Source organism: Pleurodeles waltl, chromosome 1_2 (assembly GCF_031143425.1).
Source record: "Pleurodeles waltl isolate 20211129_DDA chromosome 1_2, aPleWal1.hap1.20221129, whole genome shotgun sequence".
In the NCBI taxonomy this organism is placed as follows: Eukaryota; Metazoa; Chordata; class Amphibia; order Caudata; family Salamandridae; genus Pleurodeles; species Pleurodeles waltl.
This window is the reverse complement of record NC_090437.1, coordinates 633,588,089-633,607,459: the sequence shown is the minus strand read 5'-3', so window position 1 is coordinate 633,607,459 and position 19,371 is coordinate 633,588,089. Positions and strand designations below refer to the sequence as shown.

Sequence of the window (19,371 nt, the reverse complement as noted above, 5' to 3'; positions counted from 1 at the left end):
AGGGGGCGTGGCCAACATGGCGACCGGAGCGGCAGCATAAACTGCAGCTCCGTTCCCTGGCCCGAACAAGTATCCTGTTTGCGGTGCCTGCGCCTTGGGTGAAGGTAGCAGACGTCGCCCAAAACCGCTGACCCAGGCCCGCGCTGCGGACCGCGTCCGGAATCTGGACAACGCGCCCGCTCTGCGTTCTGCGAGCGGGCTGCGAGGAGGCCGTATCCATGTTCGCGGCTGCGGCCTAAAGTCTTCTGAGACTGCGGGCCGCCTACCTTGGGTCCGCACTAGCTGCTATATCAGCGACCGGCCCGGAGGCTGAGTCGCGTGAATACCTGCTGTGCTAGTGGGGCCGTCGGCGGCTCTGCCTACACTGGGGCCCGCGTTTGCATTCCGGCTGCCGCGCCCGCTTCGCACGCTGCGTGTGGGCTGCCGAGCGTCCGGATCCGCGGCTTGGGGGCTCGCATGGACGCGAGCCGCCGGGCTAGAGCCTGTACCAGATTTCACACTCGCGACCAGCCCGGAGGTCGGGTCGCAGTAGTATCGGCCCAGCTGGTGGGGCCGGGGACGGCTCCACACCTTTAACTACGCCTCGGGGCAGCCGCGCTGGAGGATGCTGCCCCGCTACGAAAGCAACACTGCACCAATGGAAGCCTGCTGCTCTGCCCTACAGAACACTCCTCCCGCCATCCGCCGGATGAGGTTAGCACCGATGTGCCCTGGACACCCCAGCTGGTAGAGGGACCTACACCAGCAGCAGCTGCATACTAAGTGAAGCGCCCGCTACGCCAGCGGCGCGCGTCCTGCTTTGCAGCCGAGCCCGCGACCGGGCCTGCGGCTCACACAATTGCGTGCTGCTGCCGGAGGACCCACATCAGGGACTGAACTCACGTCCGGCCTGAAGGCCATACTACAAAAGCCTCAGCCCTGCTGACTACGCCCGAGGTGGGTGCGCGCCTTTAACTGAGCTGTGAACTGCGTGTTGTGCCTGTGAGAGCGAGCTTACATTCTGCACATCAACAACCCCCGTGCAGGGTTATCACAATTGAAAGTGGGCGCGTCTGAAATCCTGCAGGGCCCATCGCTTGAGGCCACGCCGATGTACAGAGTGTGGGATTGCTGAAATGGTGTACCAATAGAGAAGCGCAATAGCTCTCCAAATTGCGCTAGCAATTGCTAATATAATTGGCCATTATCTACGCATTCTTCCTCACTGACCCTTAACTGGGCAGCCTGCCCTCAGCACCCAGGCTGAACCGACATGTGACGCGCTCCCCATCCTGGCCATATGTGACACTTCCAATTATCCTACTGTCCCGCTGCCCCTGTGAGCCTCTGGGGCATCACCATTTCTTCCGTCTACAGCAGCATAGCGTGCTCAACCCATCAACTACCTGAAGTCGGGACGTGCGCTAAACCCGAACTAAAACATCAGTGCACCCATCTTTCCACCAGATATTTACCAGCTCGCATCTCCACCACGCGCCTGCAGGCCCGACCCGGTAGCGTGTGAGGCGACTCCCATGCTTGGTACGCTACCCTGTGGACGGTAGTATATCACTTTTTGCTTTTAACTGTTATCCCCAGCCCTCCGGAACTGCGTCCTCACTGCGCCACAGGCGGCATCTTATGAACGCCCCTCCTGCATCGCCTCCACCCGGTTCTATTCTGCCTGGACTCTCCTGAAATCATCTTGCCAAATGGTCAAACCAAAAACCCCACGTGCACCTCCGGGTAAAATGGATCTTGACACCCCCTCTCCCACGGACACCCAAGCGACCATGCAACTGGCTTTGCAGAAGATGGACCTCACATTACAATCACACACGTCGCAGTTCGAGAAGATATTGCAAGCTATCCTAGACACTAAGTCCACCCTAGAAGCCAAGATAGGCTCGGTAGCAGAAGACCTTAACATACTCCGAACTGATCAACACGCACTGACCGACAGGGTGTCTGAATTAGAGAAAGACTCTGCAATACTACCCCGGTCTGTGAAGGATCTCCAATCGCAATTATCACACTTAACGGAGGTGGACCTCTTAAAACGCAGAGCTGAGGATACAGAGAGCAGGTCCTGATGCAACAACATACACCTGGTAGGATTTCCTGAGCAGGTCGAAGGCCCCAGCACAGAATTATTCATAGAACAATGGCTTACGGACACAATTCTGAAAGACAATATCCCGAAGTTCTTCTCGGTCGAACGGGCCCACAGGGTTCCGGGCAGACCCCCTCCGCCCGGTGCGCAGCCTCGCCCGCTGATAGCGAAACTCCTTAATTACAGAGACCGAGACCTCATTCTACAATTATTTCGCAAATCCGGCCCAATGCGTTTTGAAAATGCAGTGATCACTGCTTATCCAGACTTCACAGCAGAAGTCCAGAAGAAACGGAGCCCTTTCTATCGTGTCAAAGAATGCCTTCGCAAGCACCACATCAAGTATTCGTGGACGTTTCCAGCCAGACTCCGGGTACAAGATGACACCTGTGTACTTTTCTTCACCACACCAGAAGATGCCTGGACCTGGCTACACGCCAAGGGCTTTGCCGACCCGATAGACATAAACACTCCAGGTAACAGCTGGTCTCCACCCAAGACAAGGCGGAAGCAACGTAAAAAACAAGGCGCTAAACCCTCACCTGAACAATCACAAACTGAACGCTCCCTTCTCTTGCAAGCCACGTCTAGATTCGTTAATATATCACCAACTGCCCTGTCTAATCAAACTGATGGGGAACCAGACCACGATCCTACTTCTGATTCGGCGGAATCCACACGAGGCCCTACTCTCACGCCACGCACGGCAGACGATATTTGTTAAACTAACCGAGATGTATTCATCCCTGCTCTTTACACACGATAACAGGACTTCCTTCCCCCGGATGTCCGAGTGGAACCTGGCGGCACTGCGGGGCCTTGGACGCGGCGCGCGGCCCGCTTGCGGGCCTGGGCGGCGCACTCAGCATCATAAGCAACTTGGGCAGGGTAATCTTATCACTCTGAACTAACGCTTTTTGGCATCCCCCATGTGCCATATGGACTGTTCTCCCATGCCGACAATAGCTGGAATTTTTTCACTATTCTTGTTGATGCTATATATTGTTTGAGTGCATTTGTTGTTTTTTTTTGGTTACTGGCTTGGTCACACGCTACTCCACCGCAAATACAACCGCAAACACCTACCCCGCATATACCACACCAATAGGTTCACATTTAACAGTGCTGGGAACGCTGCCTGGCTAGCCTGGGAGGGTAATTGTTGCAATATTTCCATAATGGGACAGGGGGACAAACACCTCTCTGTTTCAGTTATATTTACAAATGCATTATGGCCTTTCAAACACAACGGGGAATCTTGAAATATAAGATACTCACATGGAACAAAGGTATGGCAGCACCGTAAAAGCGACAAAGGATTCATACATTTCTTAAAAGACAACAAGTACACAATGCCCTGCTACAAGAGACACACCTTTATAAATCCACGTTAGAGAATAAACGCTTAAAATGGAAAGGACAATTACACGCCACTACTTCCTCTTCCTTTGCTCGTGGTGTGGCGATTTGGATTGCCCCTGGGGTCCCATTCACTACAACTCGCACACAATGCGACCCAGAAGGTAGATATGTGATACTAGAAGGCATCCTTGACGGATCCCCATTAGCGTTGGTAGCGCTATACTCCCCTAACTCTAGTCAAGGCGACTTCCTGAATACGCTTACCACTGGCAGTCTCAGTGACCCCGCATTAGAGTGCATTTGGGGGGGCGACTTTAATAGCGTCCTAGATACTCAAATAGACCGCTCGTTCCCCCTCTTATTGCGGCTCCATCCAACCGTGCCTCACAAGCTTTAGCAAAATGGGCCTCTCACAATGATTTAAGAGACATCTGGAGGATAGGTCACCACACCCACCGCGAATATTCTTATTACTCCCCAGTACATAAATTACACACCAGAATAGATATGATTTGTGTCCGCAACCGTAATCCAGAAAATGTGCAGTACTGAATATCTGGCACGCACTATATCAGACCACAACCCACTATGCGCAATAATGGCCTGCGGCCACATGCATACTCTCATACCAACATGGCGACTGCAGCCAGAAACTCTTAGATCCCCCTTCCATGCAGAAATATCCAAACAATTGGCTGACTACTTCTTACTAAATAAAAACACAACTGTATCTCGCGCTAATGAATGGGACGCCCACAAGGTGGTGATACGTGGCCACTGCCTCGCAGCCACAGTGGGGGTAAAGAAGATACTCCCTAAAGAACTACAAGATTTAGAGGTTAAGCTCCGTAAAGCGGAAATCGAGGTTTCCAGAGGTGAGGCCACACTAGCTGGACTGAACTCGCTTAAAGCTGCCCACAGAGAAGCAGACACTAGACTGTGTAAACACGACTACAGACACTACATGACACGGCAACACGCTGAAGGGGATAGATCAGGTAGACTACTGGCGTGGCTGACCCGCCAACCCTCGCAATCATCACCTATTGGTGCAATACGTTTAAGATCCAGCGTCATTGTCAATACTCAATCTGAAATCAACTATGCCTTCTCAACATACTACCGTGCTTTATATACACCTCCTCCCCCCCAATCGGAGCAGCAACTAACTGACATATTAACGTTTGTTTCTCCCAACCAACATATTATAGACAATGTCACCACCTTGGACGTCCCATTACAATAGAAGAATTGCGCTCAGCACTAACCAGATGGCACGCGGCAAAACCCCTGGCTTAGATGGCCTGCCGTTAGAGTACTTTAACTCCCACACTACACATCTTCTGCAGCCACTCATAGAAGTATTCAATGAGGCGCGTAATAAATTACTATTACCAGAATCCATGCGCGAAGCTCTAATAGTTGTTCTCCCGAAAGCAGGCCGCGACCCTTTAGACGTTACATCATACAGGCCACTCTCTCTTCTCAACACAGACTGTAAACTATTGGGGAAAATACTAGCAAATAGGTTACTTCCCCATCTAGAAAGTTTAATACACTCGGATCAGTCTGGCTTTATCCCAGGGAGAAGCACCTTTTTAAACATCAGAAGACTGCTTCACATAATGCACAGTAACACAGAACCAAAAGCTGTAGCCCTCTCCCTAGACATTGAAAAAGCGTTTGACACGTTGAGCTGGGATTACCTTCTACGCACGCTTAAAGCGTTTGGATTTGGCCCCGGTTTCCTATGATGGATCAAAACGCTCTACTCTAAACCCACAGCTCGAGTCAAAAATGGTCGTGCTATCTCTGAGGCGTTTCCCATAGGCAGAGGCACCAGACAGGGTTGCTCATTATCCCCTTTATTATCCGCTATAGCCATGGAACCAATAGCAATTAAACTACGCAGTTGCGCACACCTATGGGGCATCTCCGAATCCAACACACATCATATTATATCCTTATATGCAGACGACGCCCTGATATACCTGCGTAATCACTCCGCCTCCATGGCTGGGGTACTATCAATGCTTGATTCCTTTGCCCTGGCTTCTGGTCTACGCGTCATTTGGTCCAAATCAAGTACTTTTCCTCTCACCCCCATACCAACAGACCTTCACATGACATTACCGCAATATCAACTCCCATGGTCACACAATACCTTAAATCTATCACTCCATCGCTGACCTGAAAGAAGTCAATATCGATAGGGCACTCCGCTCTATTCGCAGCTCAATGTCATTCTGGGGCTCCCTCCCCTTATCTCCCATGGGTCGAGTAGCGATAGCTAAAATGCTCATCCTTCCAAGGTTTTTATATTTTTTTACTGCCCTTCCGCTATGTCTGCCACGGGCGTTTTTTTAACAAACTGCCCTCATTATTAACCAATTTACTTTGGGGCAGAGACAGACGCAGGGTAGCGTTAGCTACAACACAATATCCACAAGAGGCAGGCAGTCTGGGCATGCCCAACTTAGAGAGATATTACGCAGCTTCTCAGCTGTTATGGTTATCTACATGGCTCAAAGAAACCCCCTCCCCCGAATATATAATGCTGCAGGCATATCTGGCCCCGCAAACATTACTGTCCTCACTTTTATCTGGTCCTAACAGCCTACCCTCAAAACTTATACTGCTAGACGCAGCTCGTTTCTGCTGGCACAGATACGTTTTAAAGTAAGACCCCTTTACCTCCTTACTCCCCTCTGTTACCGCTGCTCCAGTTGCCGAACACCCAAACATTATCATTAAACCACGATACGCGGGACATAAGTACACTGAACGCAGGCGACTACTACTCTAGCTCTAAGTTGCGCGCCTTCGCGGACCTAGTGGCTGCTGGGGTTATGCACACAGGAGCCTTTCTGAAGTACAACGCCATTAAACGGCTACTTAACCTCTGGGGATCTGGCAATAATGAACCACCCGAATCCCAACTACTCACCGTTATTCTTACCATGGGTAGCGCAAAAGGCATCATAACTAAACTATATAAAGTACTGTTGGCGGAAGTCTGCTCTGCGTTACCGCTCGCTAAAGCACGCTGGGACTCTGTCCTCCCTGCACCATTACCACAAAAAACGTGGACCGCGGCTCTCACAATGATTAAGTCAATATCCCGCAACCCCCGGCTGCGTTACACCCAATTCAATTATATTCACCAGGCATATTTATCTCCGGCCCTCAAAGAATATACCCGAACGCAAACCCGACATGCCCTAGATGTGCTATTCCGGCAGCAGATTTCTACCACATGGTCTGGAGCGGTCACCCCATAAACTCAGCTTGGCATCGGGTCACAAATGCCAAAGCAGACATTTCATCTCATACTCTGACGCCCACCCCAGACTCTTGTTTACTTGGCATACGTCAACGCGCCAAAGGCGATAAACATCTGCACAGATTTATTGATTTGGCATTTGTTGTCTTTAAACGCTTAATAGCCACACACTGGAAAGCCCCACATGTACCATCTCATTCTGCCTGGCTTGTTGACTTACACAGCCGCTCACAAGCCGAAGCTCAGACATTACGCTTACTGCAATACAAAGGCCTACTACAGGATGGCCCCGAAGTCTGGGACACTTTCGTGGTAGCGATTGAAAATAGGGATGACACTTACCCCCTTAATTAAAATAAAACAACAACGGCAGAGGCATTATCCTTCGGTTTAATAATTACAGTAGGTTATCCTCAGATGCCCCATCTTCAATCATTCTGTACACTAACCCCCTCATACCCCTTCCTAACGTAATGTGGTGGCACTTTTGGACGCTCACGCCGGGACCATGCCTACACGCACCTCATGCCTTGCTTTGTTTATCCCTAAAATGGCTCCATGCCCTATTATACCCTCACAACCAACATCTCAATTGTGTTGCCCCGTCCTCCATGCACAATCGGATCTTCTCTTTATCCCTCCCACCTTCCAGGGTTGGTGTATTCAGTATTAGGAATAATATTAGCGGTGTTTAGCTGTGACCTTAGTTAATTAGTTGCATAATTTTCAGTGATGTTCTTGGAACTGTATCGCGCAACTGCGCTGTAGTGACTTATAAATGAGTGTAAACAGTTTGGAAAATTATCAATGACTAAAACGTGTTGTTGTGTGTGCATAATGTTTAATAAACAGATTTAAAAAAAAAAAAAAAAAAGGGAGGGATACCCAGACTCAGAGGGGCCAGCTCTCCTACGACGAAATATCTTGGGGGGGGGGGGGGGAAAGCTCAACTCCTCATTATGTACTGAACCTCCAACAGATAAGAAAAGCTTTTCATTATATGACCATCACCCCCCAGATGGCATGCATCATAGGGTTCTTCCCATTCTGCACCAGAAAGGGGGCATGCTACTGCCAGTGGAAGACACTGGAGCACTGAATGGTAAATACCAAATGATGGTTGAATAGGAGTTGGAGAGGTTGGTGATGGGCAAGTTAAAAATACCTGCCTAGTAGGAAAACTATGTTGTATTCTGCCCTCAAGGCCGTATGATTAAACAAGCATTTACAATGCAACATTTGCTCATGTTAGAGCTGATCGCGTTGTAAACTTCTAACCCGACTTTTCACCTTTCGGGCAAAAGTGCATTTATGTACATAACCCGAAAAAGTGAAATTAACTATGTAAAGCGCTCGACTTCTGCCAAGCGAAATCACGCTCGTAAATTAGAGAAAAAGAAGTCCACACGCCCGATGGAAAACAGCGAGCCTCGCATGTTTTCTGTACTTGGTCGCTGCGCTCGAGGAGGGCTAGCCACTGGAAAAGGCATGACTTATGCGTGCCTTCGACTAATGAAAGCAAGCAGATTTTATTAGGCAAGCCCACCAACCAATAAAAAACACTGACGTGAAGTTGACAGGGCTCCGAGCCCTTTTCTAAATACTAAAGCGTCTCGCTGTGATACGCTTGCGCGAGCGCATGCAACGCAGGCTCGACCCTAGAAAGTGAAGATGTGCAGAAAGACTATCTGGTTGCAGTGACCCTAGTTTCTGCTAGGTCTAAACGTTTCAAGCCACTCTTCTCCAAGGCAATCTTCAGGAACAATGATCTAACTCCCTGATTCCACTCCTAGTTTAGAGTAGTGCAATGGTGGTAGGGTGTAGCCACTTTACACACTCTGCATGCTTAAATAAACATATATACCTACTTGGTGAAATGTGCTTTTGTACATGTAAAATACAATAGGAGAAGTTAGTTATGACTGCTTATGCCTTAAATAAGTGAGGGACACGGGCCAAAATTTCTTAAGGTGATTAGAGCTTGTGTGAGCTAAACACGGGTATATCCAATGGTGTTCCAAGTGAGCATCTCTATTTAAAATAGCGACAACCCTGTGATCGAACACTTAGTGACTACATGCATTTAACAAAACAATACATATGCCAGACATTACTATATGTATGTAATGCCTTTTCAGTGTGTGTGTAATCGTGGACTTTGCTCCATAGATTCTCTGATGGCAAAACGAGGCTGCAGTCACAGTTTGTGAAAAAAAAAAAAAAAAAAAAAAACACAAACACGGTGGAGCACTCTGCCAATGAAGAACACTTCGTCCTCCTCTATACAGATAAATTGGTTATGCCGTACTTTCTACTTCAAGGTCTCGTCTTAGTAACCTACTTCAACAGCACCATGGTCTAAATATTATCCAACGTCACTGCTCATCAGGATTTATCTGCGCGGAGTGACTCTGGAGCGCCTGCAGTGAGGGATTTGCACCACCACAATGGTGCCAAAAAACTAGTCAGCGCACCTTCACGAAATTGCAGCATTGGATGTAACCATTTCCTGGTTCCCATTCAGCGGTTGCGCTTTGCAAGTGTTTTGCTAGGCTGGGAAAGACGCTAGTTGAGCACATACTCTTCCTAGAGCCAGTATTGTAAGAGTTCAATTTAAAGACACATCTCTGTTCCTTTTTCAGGATTCTCTTCTCACAGTGGTCCACCCCATGTATATGCTCAAGGATCATGCAATGATAGTCAGATACCGTATGTTTCTTCTCGATGTAGTGGGTAGACATTTTTGTTGCAGTTCTACCATATCGAGAATGTTAGTGTTCCCATATCCTGTTTTTCACCTTGCGGGTTGTCATTCCTATTAATACCTCTTGCAAGGGCAAGTAATCATGTATACTACTCTTGGGTGTGTTACAATTGGTGAAGTTCCTCAGTTCCCATTGTGGGGGTGTTTTTAAAGGTGATCGTTTCGGTGGCCATGGTCAGGTGGAATACATTGCATCTCCCACATGGATAGTGGCCATTCACTTGTGGGAGTGTGCCCACGGTCTGTCTAATATTGGTTAACGATTTCTGTGGACGCGGGTGCACAAGGTAGTGCCTCAAGCATCTCCCTGGTCTGTGGAAGAACATAGGTTTTGGAAAATTTAAGAGGCTACTGTTCAGGATCTGCCAATATTTGTTGATAAACTTGCTCGCTTTATCTGATGCTACATTGAAAGTAGTGATACAGATAGGCCTGTCTTCCTAGTCTTTCTGTGGTGCATTGTCTCACAGTGCGTCCCTGTTGTTTTAACAGGCCTGTGTCATTGCCCTTTCCACTACTCTCTAAGGACTTCGACCATTGCCCATCAATGGAGTTGTGCTTTTTGGTACTTTTTCTAATGAGAGATTTAAAAAATATCATCTTAGGTTCTTTTTATTGTATTTTTGTCATTTTAGTATTATATTTTGCTACATAATCCTAATTCTGATTGAGATTTTGTACTGTTTTGCATTATTACTTGATTACTGTGTGGGTACTGCATAAAGACTTGACATATTGCCCAAAGTTAAGCCTGTCTGAGCTATGCCATAGCTACTAAGTGATGGAGTACAGGTGAATTTAAGGAATAAACACGACCCTTGTCGGTGTGAATCCTTAAAGTTGGCAGTCACCCACCCAAATGCTAATCTGATTTCTTAGAATCACTTTGTCCACTCTGTACTTCAAATTGTTCTAATCTAAAATAACTTTTTCTCCCTACACCCAAATAATACTCTGATTTCTAAAAGTGAGGAACCAATAAAATTAATCAGGTTTTACCAGCTGGAATTTTGAAAGGGTAAAACCGCAAGGATATTTATCACACAAACCAAATCTCTTGTTCACCCAAGTATCAGAACTTAGCCCGTAACTTGTAATGAGGGCCATAGACTTAGCACATTATGCACACAATGGAGAGTTTACTGCAAGTGTGCGCCGAAAGTGAGCAAGGACACAGATAGTGCTGCTTGCAGTTAGTCTGAGATAAACTTCCCTCACCATCTCAGAATAATTAAAACAGGAGCTTTCATGGTTTTTTAGACCAATGTTGTTAAGAGTGAAGTTTCTCTTATCGAACAGCATACATTTTGTGACAAGTAAGGTAGTAAGAGTGTGAATATTTTGCTCTTTTAGGAATCTTTTGCTATATCTTGCAAACGAACTTGAATAAATGAAGTGAAATAAACTACAACATGCATTCACCATGTATGTCACACACTTACCCAGCCCCTTCATGGCTTTGCGAAGGTGTTCTGCATCTTCCTTGTCATTGAAGTTAGTAGAGTCCTGCACAGTGCCTCGCATGCCCTATTAAGGATCATGATTACAAATTAGCTTACAAAATAAGGAAGTGTACAATTGTTAATTATCAAAAAACACAAATACAACAATACTTGTGAGAGGCACCTACAGAAGGCAATGAGGAGCATGCAAAATGGCTCCGTGCAAATTAGAGAACGTCTCTGCCCCTTGCATCTGTACCACAATATAGATGCTGAACAAGCAAAAATGCCAACAAGGGACTTATGTGAACTTAAATACTTACATAGCTAAATAATTGCAAGCTCTTATCTGTCCAAGCATAACATCTCAGGGGGCTCAAACATACTTTTTGACAGTGTAAATCGATCAAACCAATCGACACAGAAGGTGCAGAAACTGTATTAACTTGTATTACAAAACAGAGCAATATCACAATATTGGAGTTACAGGTCTCAAAAAACACATGGACATTGCTTGATTTGTGGTTTGGTCAAGATCACAACCATGTGTGGTATTGTATCTAAAACCCACTAAAAATACTCATATGGACCTGTCCCCGAACACAAATCTAGCAATATGAGACAAAATATTAGTAACAAGATGGGTTCTATGTCGACGTTTGGGTCCCAGTTGTAACGATCGATGAGGCCATTGTCAGGACTTGAGATTCAAATGAAGTAAAAAGACCCTGTATTGAAACTTCAAAAAACCTTCATAAAGTCACAGTATGCAACTCAATATGTTCCAAAAGTCCTTCGGAAGACAGTCCCAATAGACGCATATGCTAGACCAGAGTACTCCAAGGACAAAAGTTCAGTGAACTGGCGTATCATCTTTGAGTAGCTGAAATGTAATTAAAGGTTAGAATTGGACTAGTTGAGTCTGCAAAACTGAGCGCCGCCCTTTGCTGCAGCCCACCATAGTGGGCAACATCACTGATGCTGCCATGAGAAAGAGGCTACGGTGCACAGAGCCTGCCCCACCTTGGTGGGATCAGCTGGAGCCACAGCTACCAAGAGGGGGAGCAGCAGCAGCCAATAAAAGGGACAAAGCCAAGTGGGCAGATGAATGTCAGAGGCCTCATCTTATCCTTGCATACCAAGGAGTTACAGCAATGAGGAGACCCAAGTGTGCCTGAATTCCGGAGTCAGGAGACCACAAGCAAGGAAGGAACCCTATCAAGAGTTCCTAGAGGAAGTAGGGGCACTGTGGGGCCCCAACCTAATAAAGTAAGGGGACCGGCAGAAAAGTAAAGCCAATGAATGGAGAAAAGACAAGCCAATGAATCAAAGAGCAGAGGACCTGGAATCAAGAAGAAAGGTCAAGAGCAAAGACAAGGTTCACTGGGAGGCAACACTTGGGATACCACCAAATGGACAAGCATTTGCAATGCAATAGGTCTCGCATTTGTGGGCGTTGGAGCTATTGGCATTTTAAGTGCGTTGCTGGATTTTTCTAGCCACATAAATTAGTCAACCCTGCCTCATAATTTGGTCCCTTGTCACATGATTCCAGTGGCCCTGCATAGAACTAAAACACATTTACATTCTTCCTCTATCTGCAGCAAAATATGAAAATGTTGCCATTTAGCATCCCAATTTAAATCGGCCATGCTAATTACAATAGAATACCACTTTCACCATCCCACCATTAGGGTTGCTGGCTAGCTAAAAGAGAAGGAATAGGATAACTAATCCACCAAATACTAAACTTCAATCCAGCTTTCGGAACACCCACAATAAATATGCATGAGATGAACTGATGCATAATTATTTTCAATGAAGGTTATTCACATGTTTGTTAATGTTTTCAAAAACACTACTAGATTTGATTTTGTGGCTAGAAGACCCCATCGCAAGGCACAACAATTCTACAAAAGAGTTTGTGATAAGATGGAGTTTAAGACAGTTAAGTGTGTGCACATCAATAATGCCATGCCTTCAAGGTTTCCATATATTCTCATGAAGAAATAGCGTGATATTTAATTTATCAGCATACAAAGTTATATAGCTTTTTAAAAATGTGCTCAACGTAGCAAATATTGAACTGCTTCCAAGCGTACGTGGTTTTCAAGTGAAAAGCCATGAAGAAGGTGGCAGATCGACAGTACACAAAGCGTGGGATGCAACTAGGCGCCTGGCAGCTTACTGGCACCGCTGCCAATTAATGCCTATTAACACAAACCTGACACGAACAGCTCTGAATACGGTCAGGCAAGAGGCTGAGGTGGCTACAGGTAACAAGCACTGGCAAACTAATTAGCTCTCTCCTTTTGGACCTACGGACTTCTACAAATGCCTGATACTCAGTCTAGCTTACCTTCCCCTCCCCCCCTCCCGAGGCTGTGCAGCATCTTAAAAAATAAAAATAAACAAGGCACAATTGGAAAATACATGCATTCTCATGGAGTGCTTAGCTAAAAAGAAAAACGTTGCTTAGAAGTGAGCAGTGGAAAGATGGAATACAGCCAATAAGAGATGGTTAAGAGGTATATTCCAGGAAAGGGGCAAACAAAATGTACAAGTTGGGGCAAGGAAAGCCATTCAATAAGAACCTACAGAATGAGAGTGACAGAGCCAGCCAATGGTAAGCAATGGGGGGGTCTGTAAGCCCCGTTAAGTTTTTATTAAGCCAAGTCCAATATAGGTCTTTTGCAGGCAGACAGGCTGGACTGTCTAGTAAATCAGACGTAAAAAGGAGCATTTTCTGCAGAAAGAAAAAAAAAGAAAGTGCAAGGGAGCCTATAAGAGTCAGGCTCCCTAGATGAACCAGAAGCCAATCTGTGCTGTGTACCTCCCCCCTAAACCCCCAATGTCAACCCACTACCACCTGATCCAATGCAGCAATAAGCACGCTTTGCACAGGGATATGGGAAAGTGCGGAGGGGGATCAGACCTCCATGGAGGATGCTCTCAAGATGCAATGAAGAAAGTGAATTAAACCATTAGACAAATGAACAAGCAGGGGAAGGGGACTGTGAACAATGAGGACTCTGCATAGAATAATCCCACGAAGTGCCATACTCTAACAAGGGTGCACAGCAAAGTATGCCACACAGTGTAGCATGTAGCCATACAAGAGGGCTAAAGCAGAGAACACTGAATGGTTTGTGGGAAAATGGATAGTTCAGATTTGCAATCCTAAAGACCTGTTTCAATTTTCAAGTGCAGAGGGTACACATGATGCCAGCGCTCTCCAGGCACACACAAATCAGCCCTTCTCCACAAAAGCTTAAGCTGTGGTCCCTTTCAAGGTTGACAATTGCAAGTCTTTCCAACGTCATATTCAGGATGACATTCTCAAGACTGCGAGGAAAAAAGGCCAAACATATGAAAACTCTGAAGTCCTAATTTTCCCAGACTTCATGCTGGCTACACAAAAGCAGAGGATGGCTTCGACGCTGGGGGGTGGGGGGGGGGGGGGGGAACCACACACCACACATAGAAAAATGGGGATCCCTCAAGAAAGGACCTAAATATACAGTGCAATACCCTGTGTGTCTGCAAATCATTGCAGATCGAAAGTTCCACCCGTTCACAACTATGGGTGAAGCGGAGAAGGCAGAAGGGATGACAACCAGTAGCCCTGCTGTCAACCTGCAACAAAGATTAGTCCAGTGGAATTGACAGCTGTTGAGTGGAAGGGAAGACACTGAATAGGTGAAATAAGATCCAGAGAATGAATAAAGCTGGATTGAGGGAGATAGCCAGAAAATTATGATTTCACAAATTGTGAAGTGGACAACTGTTCTAATGCTCTGGCAAGTGAATATTCCACAGCCACTTATACTTCACTTTGAATATTACTGTATTCAAGACTGCACCAAAGAAAACCTTCCTAAAGGGCAGGAGATGTGGTGTAGGTTGGATGACAGGATACACCTATCTTACGCCACTCCTGCCTAGAACCTTACCAATGGACCAGGGACCAAGACAGACTGCTAATCTTTCTCTTACAGGTGCAAGTAGTTTACTTTTAGGGAAAAGGAAATATTGCGTGTGGGTGGGGGGAAGGGGGTTGCTATGGACTGTCAAGCTCGCCATATGATGTGAGGAGGCAAAACAGAGGGATATTTGTGGTTTATCCCGCAGGGATAAAACCAGTGGGTGTAGCAGAAAGAAATGTAGACTTTAGAAGCCAGGCACCATTCAGGAGCCAACTGTAATAAAGTGAATCCACACCAGATGAAGATATGTGGTAGGAGGTATTTATTACAGCCTCAACCAACAGCCAGCATATCAACTGTCATGCAGAGAACCCTGCATGACAGAACCTCAGAACAAGCTGGTTCCATGCCCAGTGTTCTGGCATGGAGCCATGTTACATCATTACACTTCTTCCTCTTTACATTAGAACAGAAATAACATGAGAACAAAAAACACATTTGAACAGAAAGAAAAAGAGGGTAGAAAGAACTACACAAAATCACGCAAATGTAAAGGAAACCTGCGTGTTCTGACACTCCTACGAGTATTATCAGACCTTAAATCAATGTCAGAGGGAAAACGATAAGAAGTATCATCTCTCCTGTCTGCCACACCACACCCCCCAAAATGTGCTACACGACTGATTCCAGATGAGACCATCATCCGTCTTGACAGCATTTTTAAACAGCTTAATGATAGTTTTTGGAGAGGTATATTTTGACCAATTTTGACACCCAACAGGAGCTTTGACCTTTACTTTATCTCCAACCTCAAAATTTGTAACTTTCGCATTATTCCTTTTATCAACATAAATCTTCCTTTTGCTTTGCAGAGACACTTCTTTGTCTCTCCATTCCCCAATACCATTGTTTTTCAAACCCTTCCCAGCAACCATCCAGCCAGGACACAAACAAGTATTTGGAGACCTTCCCCTGAGCAGTTCAAAAGGAGTCTTCCCCGTTGATGCATGAGGAGTGTACCTGTAAGCTGTTATACGACCCTGCAGTTCTTTTCTCCAATCTAAACAGTTTACCTTTGCTAATTGTATACTCTCCTTTAAAGTCCTGTTAAATCTCTCCAAAGCACCATTCGCCTCTGGATGATATAACGCAATTTTTTTATGTACAATTCCACATTTTACAAAATACTCCTCCATCTGAGCAGAACAGAACTGCGGACCATTGTCAGAAAGAATAGAGTTAGGAAAACTCTCGCGTTTGAACACAGATTCTAAAAAACTGATCACAGATTGAGAAGTGATCTCTCTCACCAAACTCACCTCCACCCATCGTGAATACAGATCCAGCAACACCAACAGGTAAGGAGTCTGATGTTCTCCATGCAATGGCCCCACAATATCGATAGCTAATTCATCCCATGGACTTTTTGGTAAACTTCTACAAACCATAGGTGAACATCTTGGTTTGAGTACCTTATCACTAGCTTGACAAGGTGTACACTCCCTAACAGTACGTTCCACCATCAAATCTAATCCAGGCCACCAGAAATCCTGACGGATGCGCTCTTTGGTTTTAGAAATGCCCATATGCCCTTCATGAGCCATGTTCACGATGACTTCTCTCAAACTCAATGGGGGAATCATTCTTGTGCCCCTCATTAGAACACCATCAACAACAGCTAACTCATTCGCAACTAACGACCAAGGTTTAACCAGACTTCGAGACTTATGCTGATCCAAAAGAGACATCACAGAACACAATTCACTATCCTTTTGCAACTCATCCCTCCATTCATCTTCCTTTACAGCCCCCAGCGTAACATCACAAACTCTTATGCCACACTCTGCATCACATTGATCATTTTCATCCTGAGATTTATCATTCTCTACCACCTCCACCAATCTCGACAGACAGTCTGCCGTTACATTTGTCTTTCCCGGAATGTATTCATACATGAAGTTATACTCCTGTAAGGAAATGACCCATCTCCTGATCCTCGAGGAAATCGAGTCCAAACCCTTCTTCTCAAAAATTTCTTTCAGGGGTTTATGATCAGACCTGACTACGAAAGAAGATCCCCACACAAATTTTCTGAACTTGTTTATGGCCCAGAATATTGCCAACGCTTCCTTCTCTATAACAGAATAACATATCTCTGCCCCTTTCAAGCATCTTGAAGCACAAGCTATTAGCACCTCTTGGCCCTTCCTGATCTGAAAAAGAAGAGCACCCGGCCCCTTTATACTCGCATCAGTAACAATGAAAGTGGGATTCCCAGGTACAAAAGCTTGTAAGTTTGGTGCATTCCTGAGATAATTTTTTACTTGTTTAAATTCTGTACCACACTCTTCCGTCCAAACAAACTCTGCATTCTTACACATCAACTTCCTTAGATTTACTGTCTTATCTGCAAAATTTCGTATAAATTTGTTATAAAATTCTGCCATACCTAAGAATGAAGAAACCTCATCTTTTGTACACGGTTCTTTTAACATTTCGATAGTGTCCACCAAATCCTTTTTAGGACTCACCCCCTGCCGTGAAATATGATGACCCAAATAGTCCAGTTCAGTGACTCCAAATTTACATTTGCTTCGCCTAAGAGATAACCCAGCATCAAGCATCCTTTTAAGCACAGCATGCACCCTCTCATCATGTTCTCACGTTTCTCCCACATATTAATACATCATCCTGGTAGCACTTTACGCCTGAAATGCCTTTAAAAAGATCTTCCATAATCCTCTGGAATACTGAGGCCGCAGAAACCAGCCCAAACGGCATACGCAAAAACTTGAAGGCCCCCATTGGCGTAATAAAAGCCGTTAATTCTTGACACTCTTTACTCAACGGAACCTGATGGTATGCTGATGCCATATCCAGAGTGGTAAAATAGCAAGCACCATCCAACGATGATACTAATTCCTCAATATTGGGAAGTGGGAACTTGTCAACCACCACTTCTTTATTTAAGGCACGAAGATCCACACATAGACGGATTTCATTATTTGGTTTACGTGCCACAACAATGGGAGCTAACCACTCCGTTGCCTCTACAGGCTGTATAGCACCAGTGGACAACAATTTATCTATCTCTTTTTGTACAGCGTCTTGGACACAAATGGGAATGCGTCTAACTTTTGCCACAACTGGTACTGCGCCCTGTTTCAACTTAATATGGTGATTGTACCCCTTTAAACACCCCAAGGTGTCACTGAACAATTCACCAAAAGCTCTCACAAACTTGTTTTCGTCACCCTCAATAGATTGTACCTGAACAGATGGATGTGCATTAGGATTGAGAATGACACCCAAGCGTGCTTGATGACTCCAGCTCAACAAATTATCACCCCTCTCAGCAACATAAATCCTAGCATCAGTGAACCTACCATTGTACTCAATGCAGTCATCAAAATAACCCAATAACTTAATTGGCAACCCACCATAACCCGTAGGTTTAATATTAGGTTTGAACAGTTTCTTCCTTCCTTCCTTCCTTGAAAATTCTTCATAAAAAAATCCTTTGAGAGAAACGTGATGAGAGCACGAATCAAATTTCATTTTGACTCTAACATTCCCCACCAAAACCCACTCAGAGGGATGTTCCACCTCACTCTCACTAACTTGAAAACTGACTTCCTTTATTTCTGATCTAGAATCTCTCCTATTCCTCATCCTACAATTTTTTCCAAAATGTCCTCTTTTTCCGCAAACATTACAAGTAATCCTATTAGCAGGACACTCACTGCATTAGCCATGTGTCCAAATCTTCCACATCTGTAGCAATTTCCTTGAAAAGGTGTTGCAAACCTCCTATTCCCCTGTGTCTTTCCTGCGCTATTTTCTATTACAACACCTTTCTCACGGACACCCTCATACTTTTTTTCCTTCTCATCTTTTTGTATGACTTGACACTCCACTTCTTGTGCTTTTACACTGACCTTGTCTTCTTTATGTGCTTTACTTAGTTCTCCAACACACTTTAACATATGCTCTACCCTTTTTGCAATACTAACAACCTCATCCAACGGTGGCTCGTCCTTTAGCCAGAGTTCTTCCCTCACTTTATCACTGCAACACCTCAGCACAAACTGATCTCTAATCCTTTCCTCTACCAACGCCCCAAATTTACAACTTGAAGCCAACTTCCGTAAAGCCGTAATATATTCTTCAACACTCTCCTCTTTCCCTTGCTCCCGCAAACCAAAATGGTACCTTTCCATAATAGTACTAATCTTTGGCAAGTAATGTAAATCTAGTTGTCTTGCACATATTTCATATTCATTCAACCCCCTCTGATCAGCTTGCGACAATGGAGGTAGATTTTCCAACACCTCCTGTCCTTCACCCCCTAAACAATGTAACAAAAGTGCCTGCTTCCTTTCACCACTCAAATTCGTACCACACACCCTGGCATAATTCTCAAAAATCTTTTTCCATTTCTTCCACTTAATAACCGGTTCTCCTGGATCTGACAAGAAAAACGGCGGCGCCGTAACATTCTG

The 19,371-nt window shown here is 45.4% G+C and overlaps 1 protein-coding gene across 1 annotated transcript in view; it reads right to left on the bottom strand.

Annotated features, from left to right (window-relative positions):
• The window catches only part of ANXA5 (annexin A5), a 189,006-nt gene that overhangs the window by 134,963 nt on the left and 34,672 nt on the right, over positions 1–19,371 (bottom strand). The window contains exon 3 of the mRNA XM_069242561.1: positions 10,944–11,028. Coding sequence (XP_069098662.1) covers positions 10,944–11,028 — 85 coding nt within the window. The remainder of the gene's footprint in view (positions 1–10,943; positions 11,029–19,371) is intronic.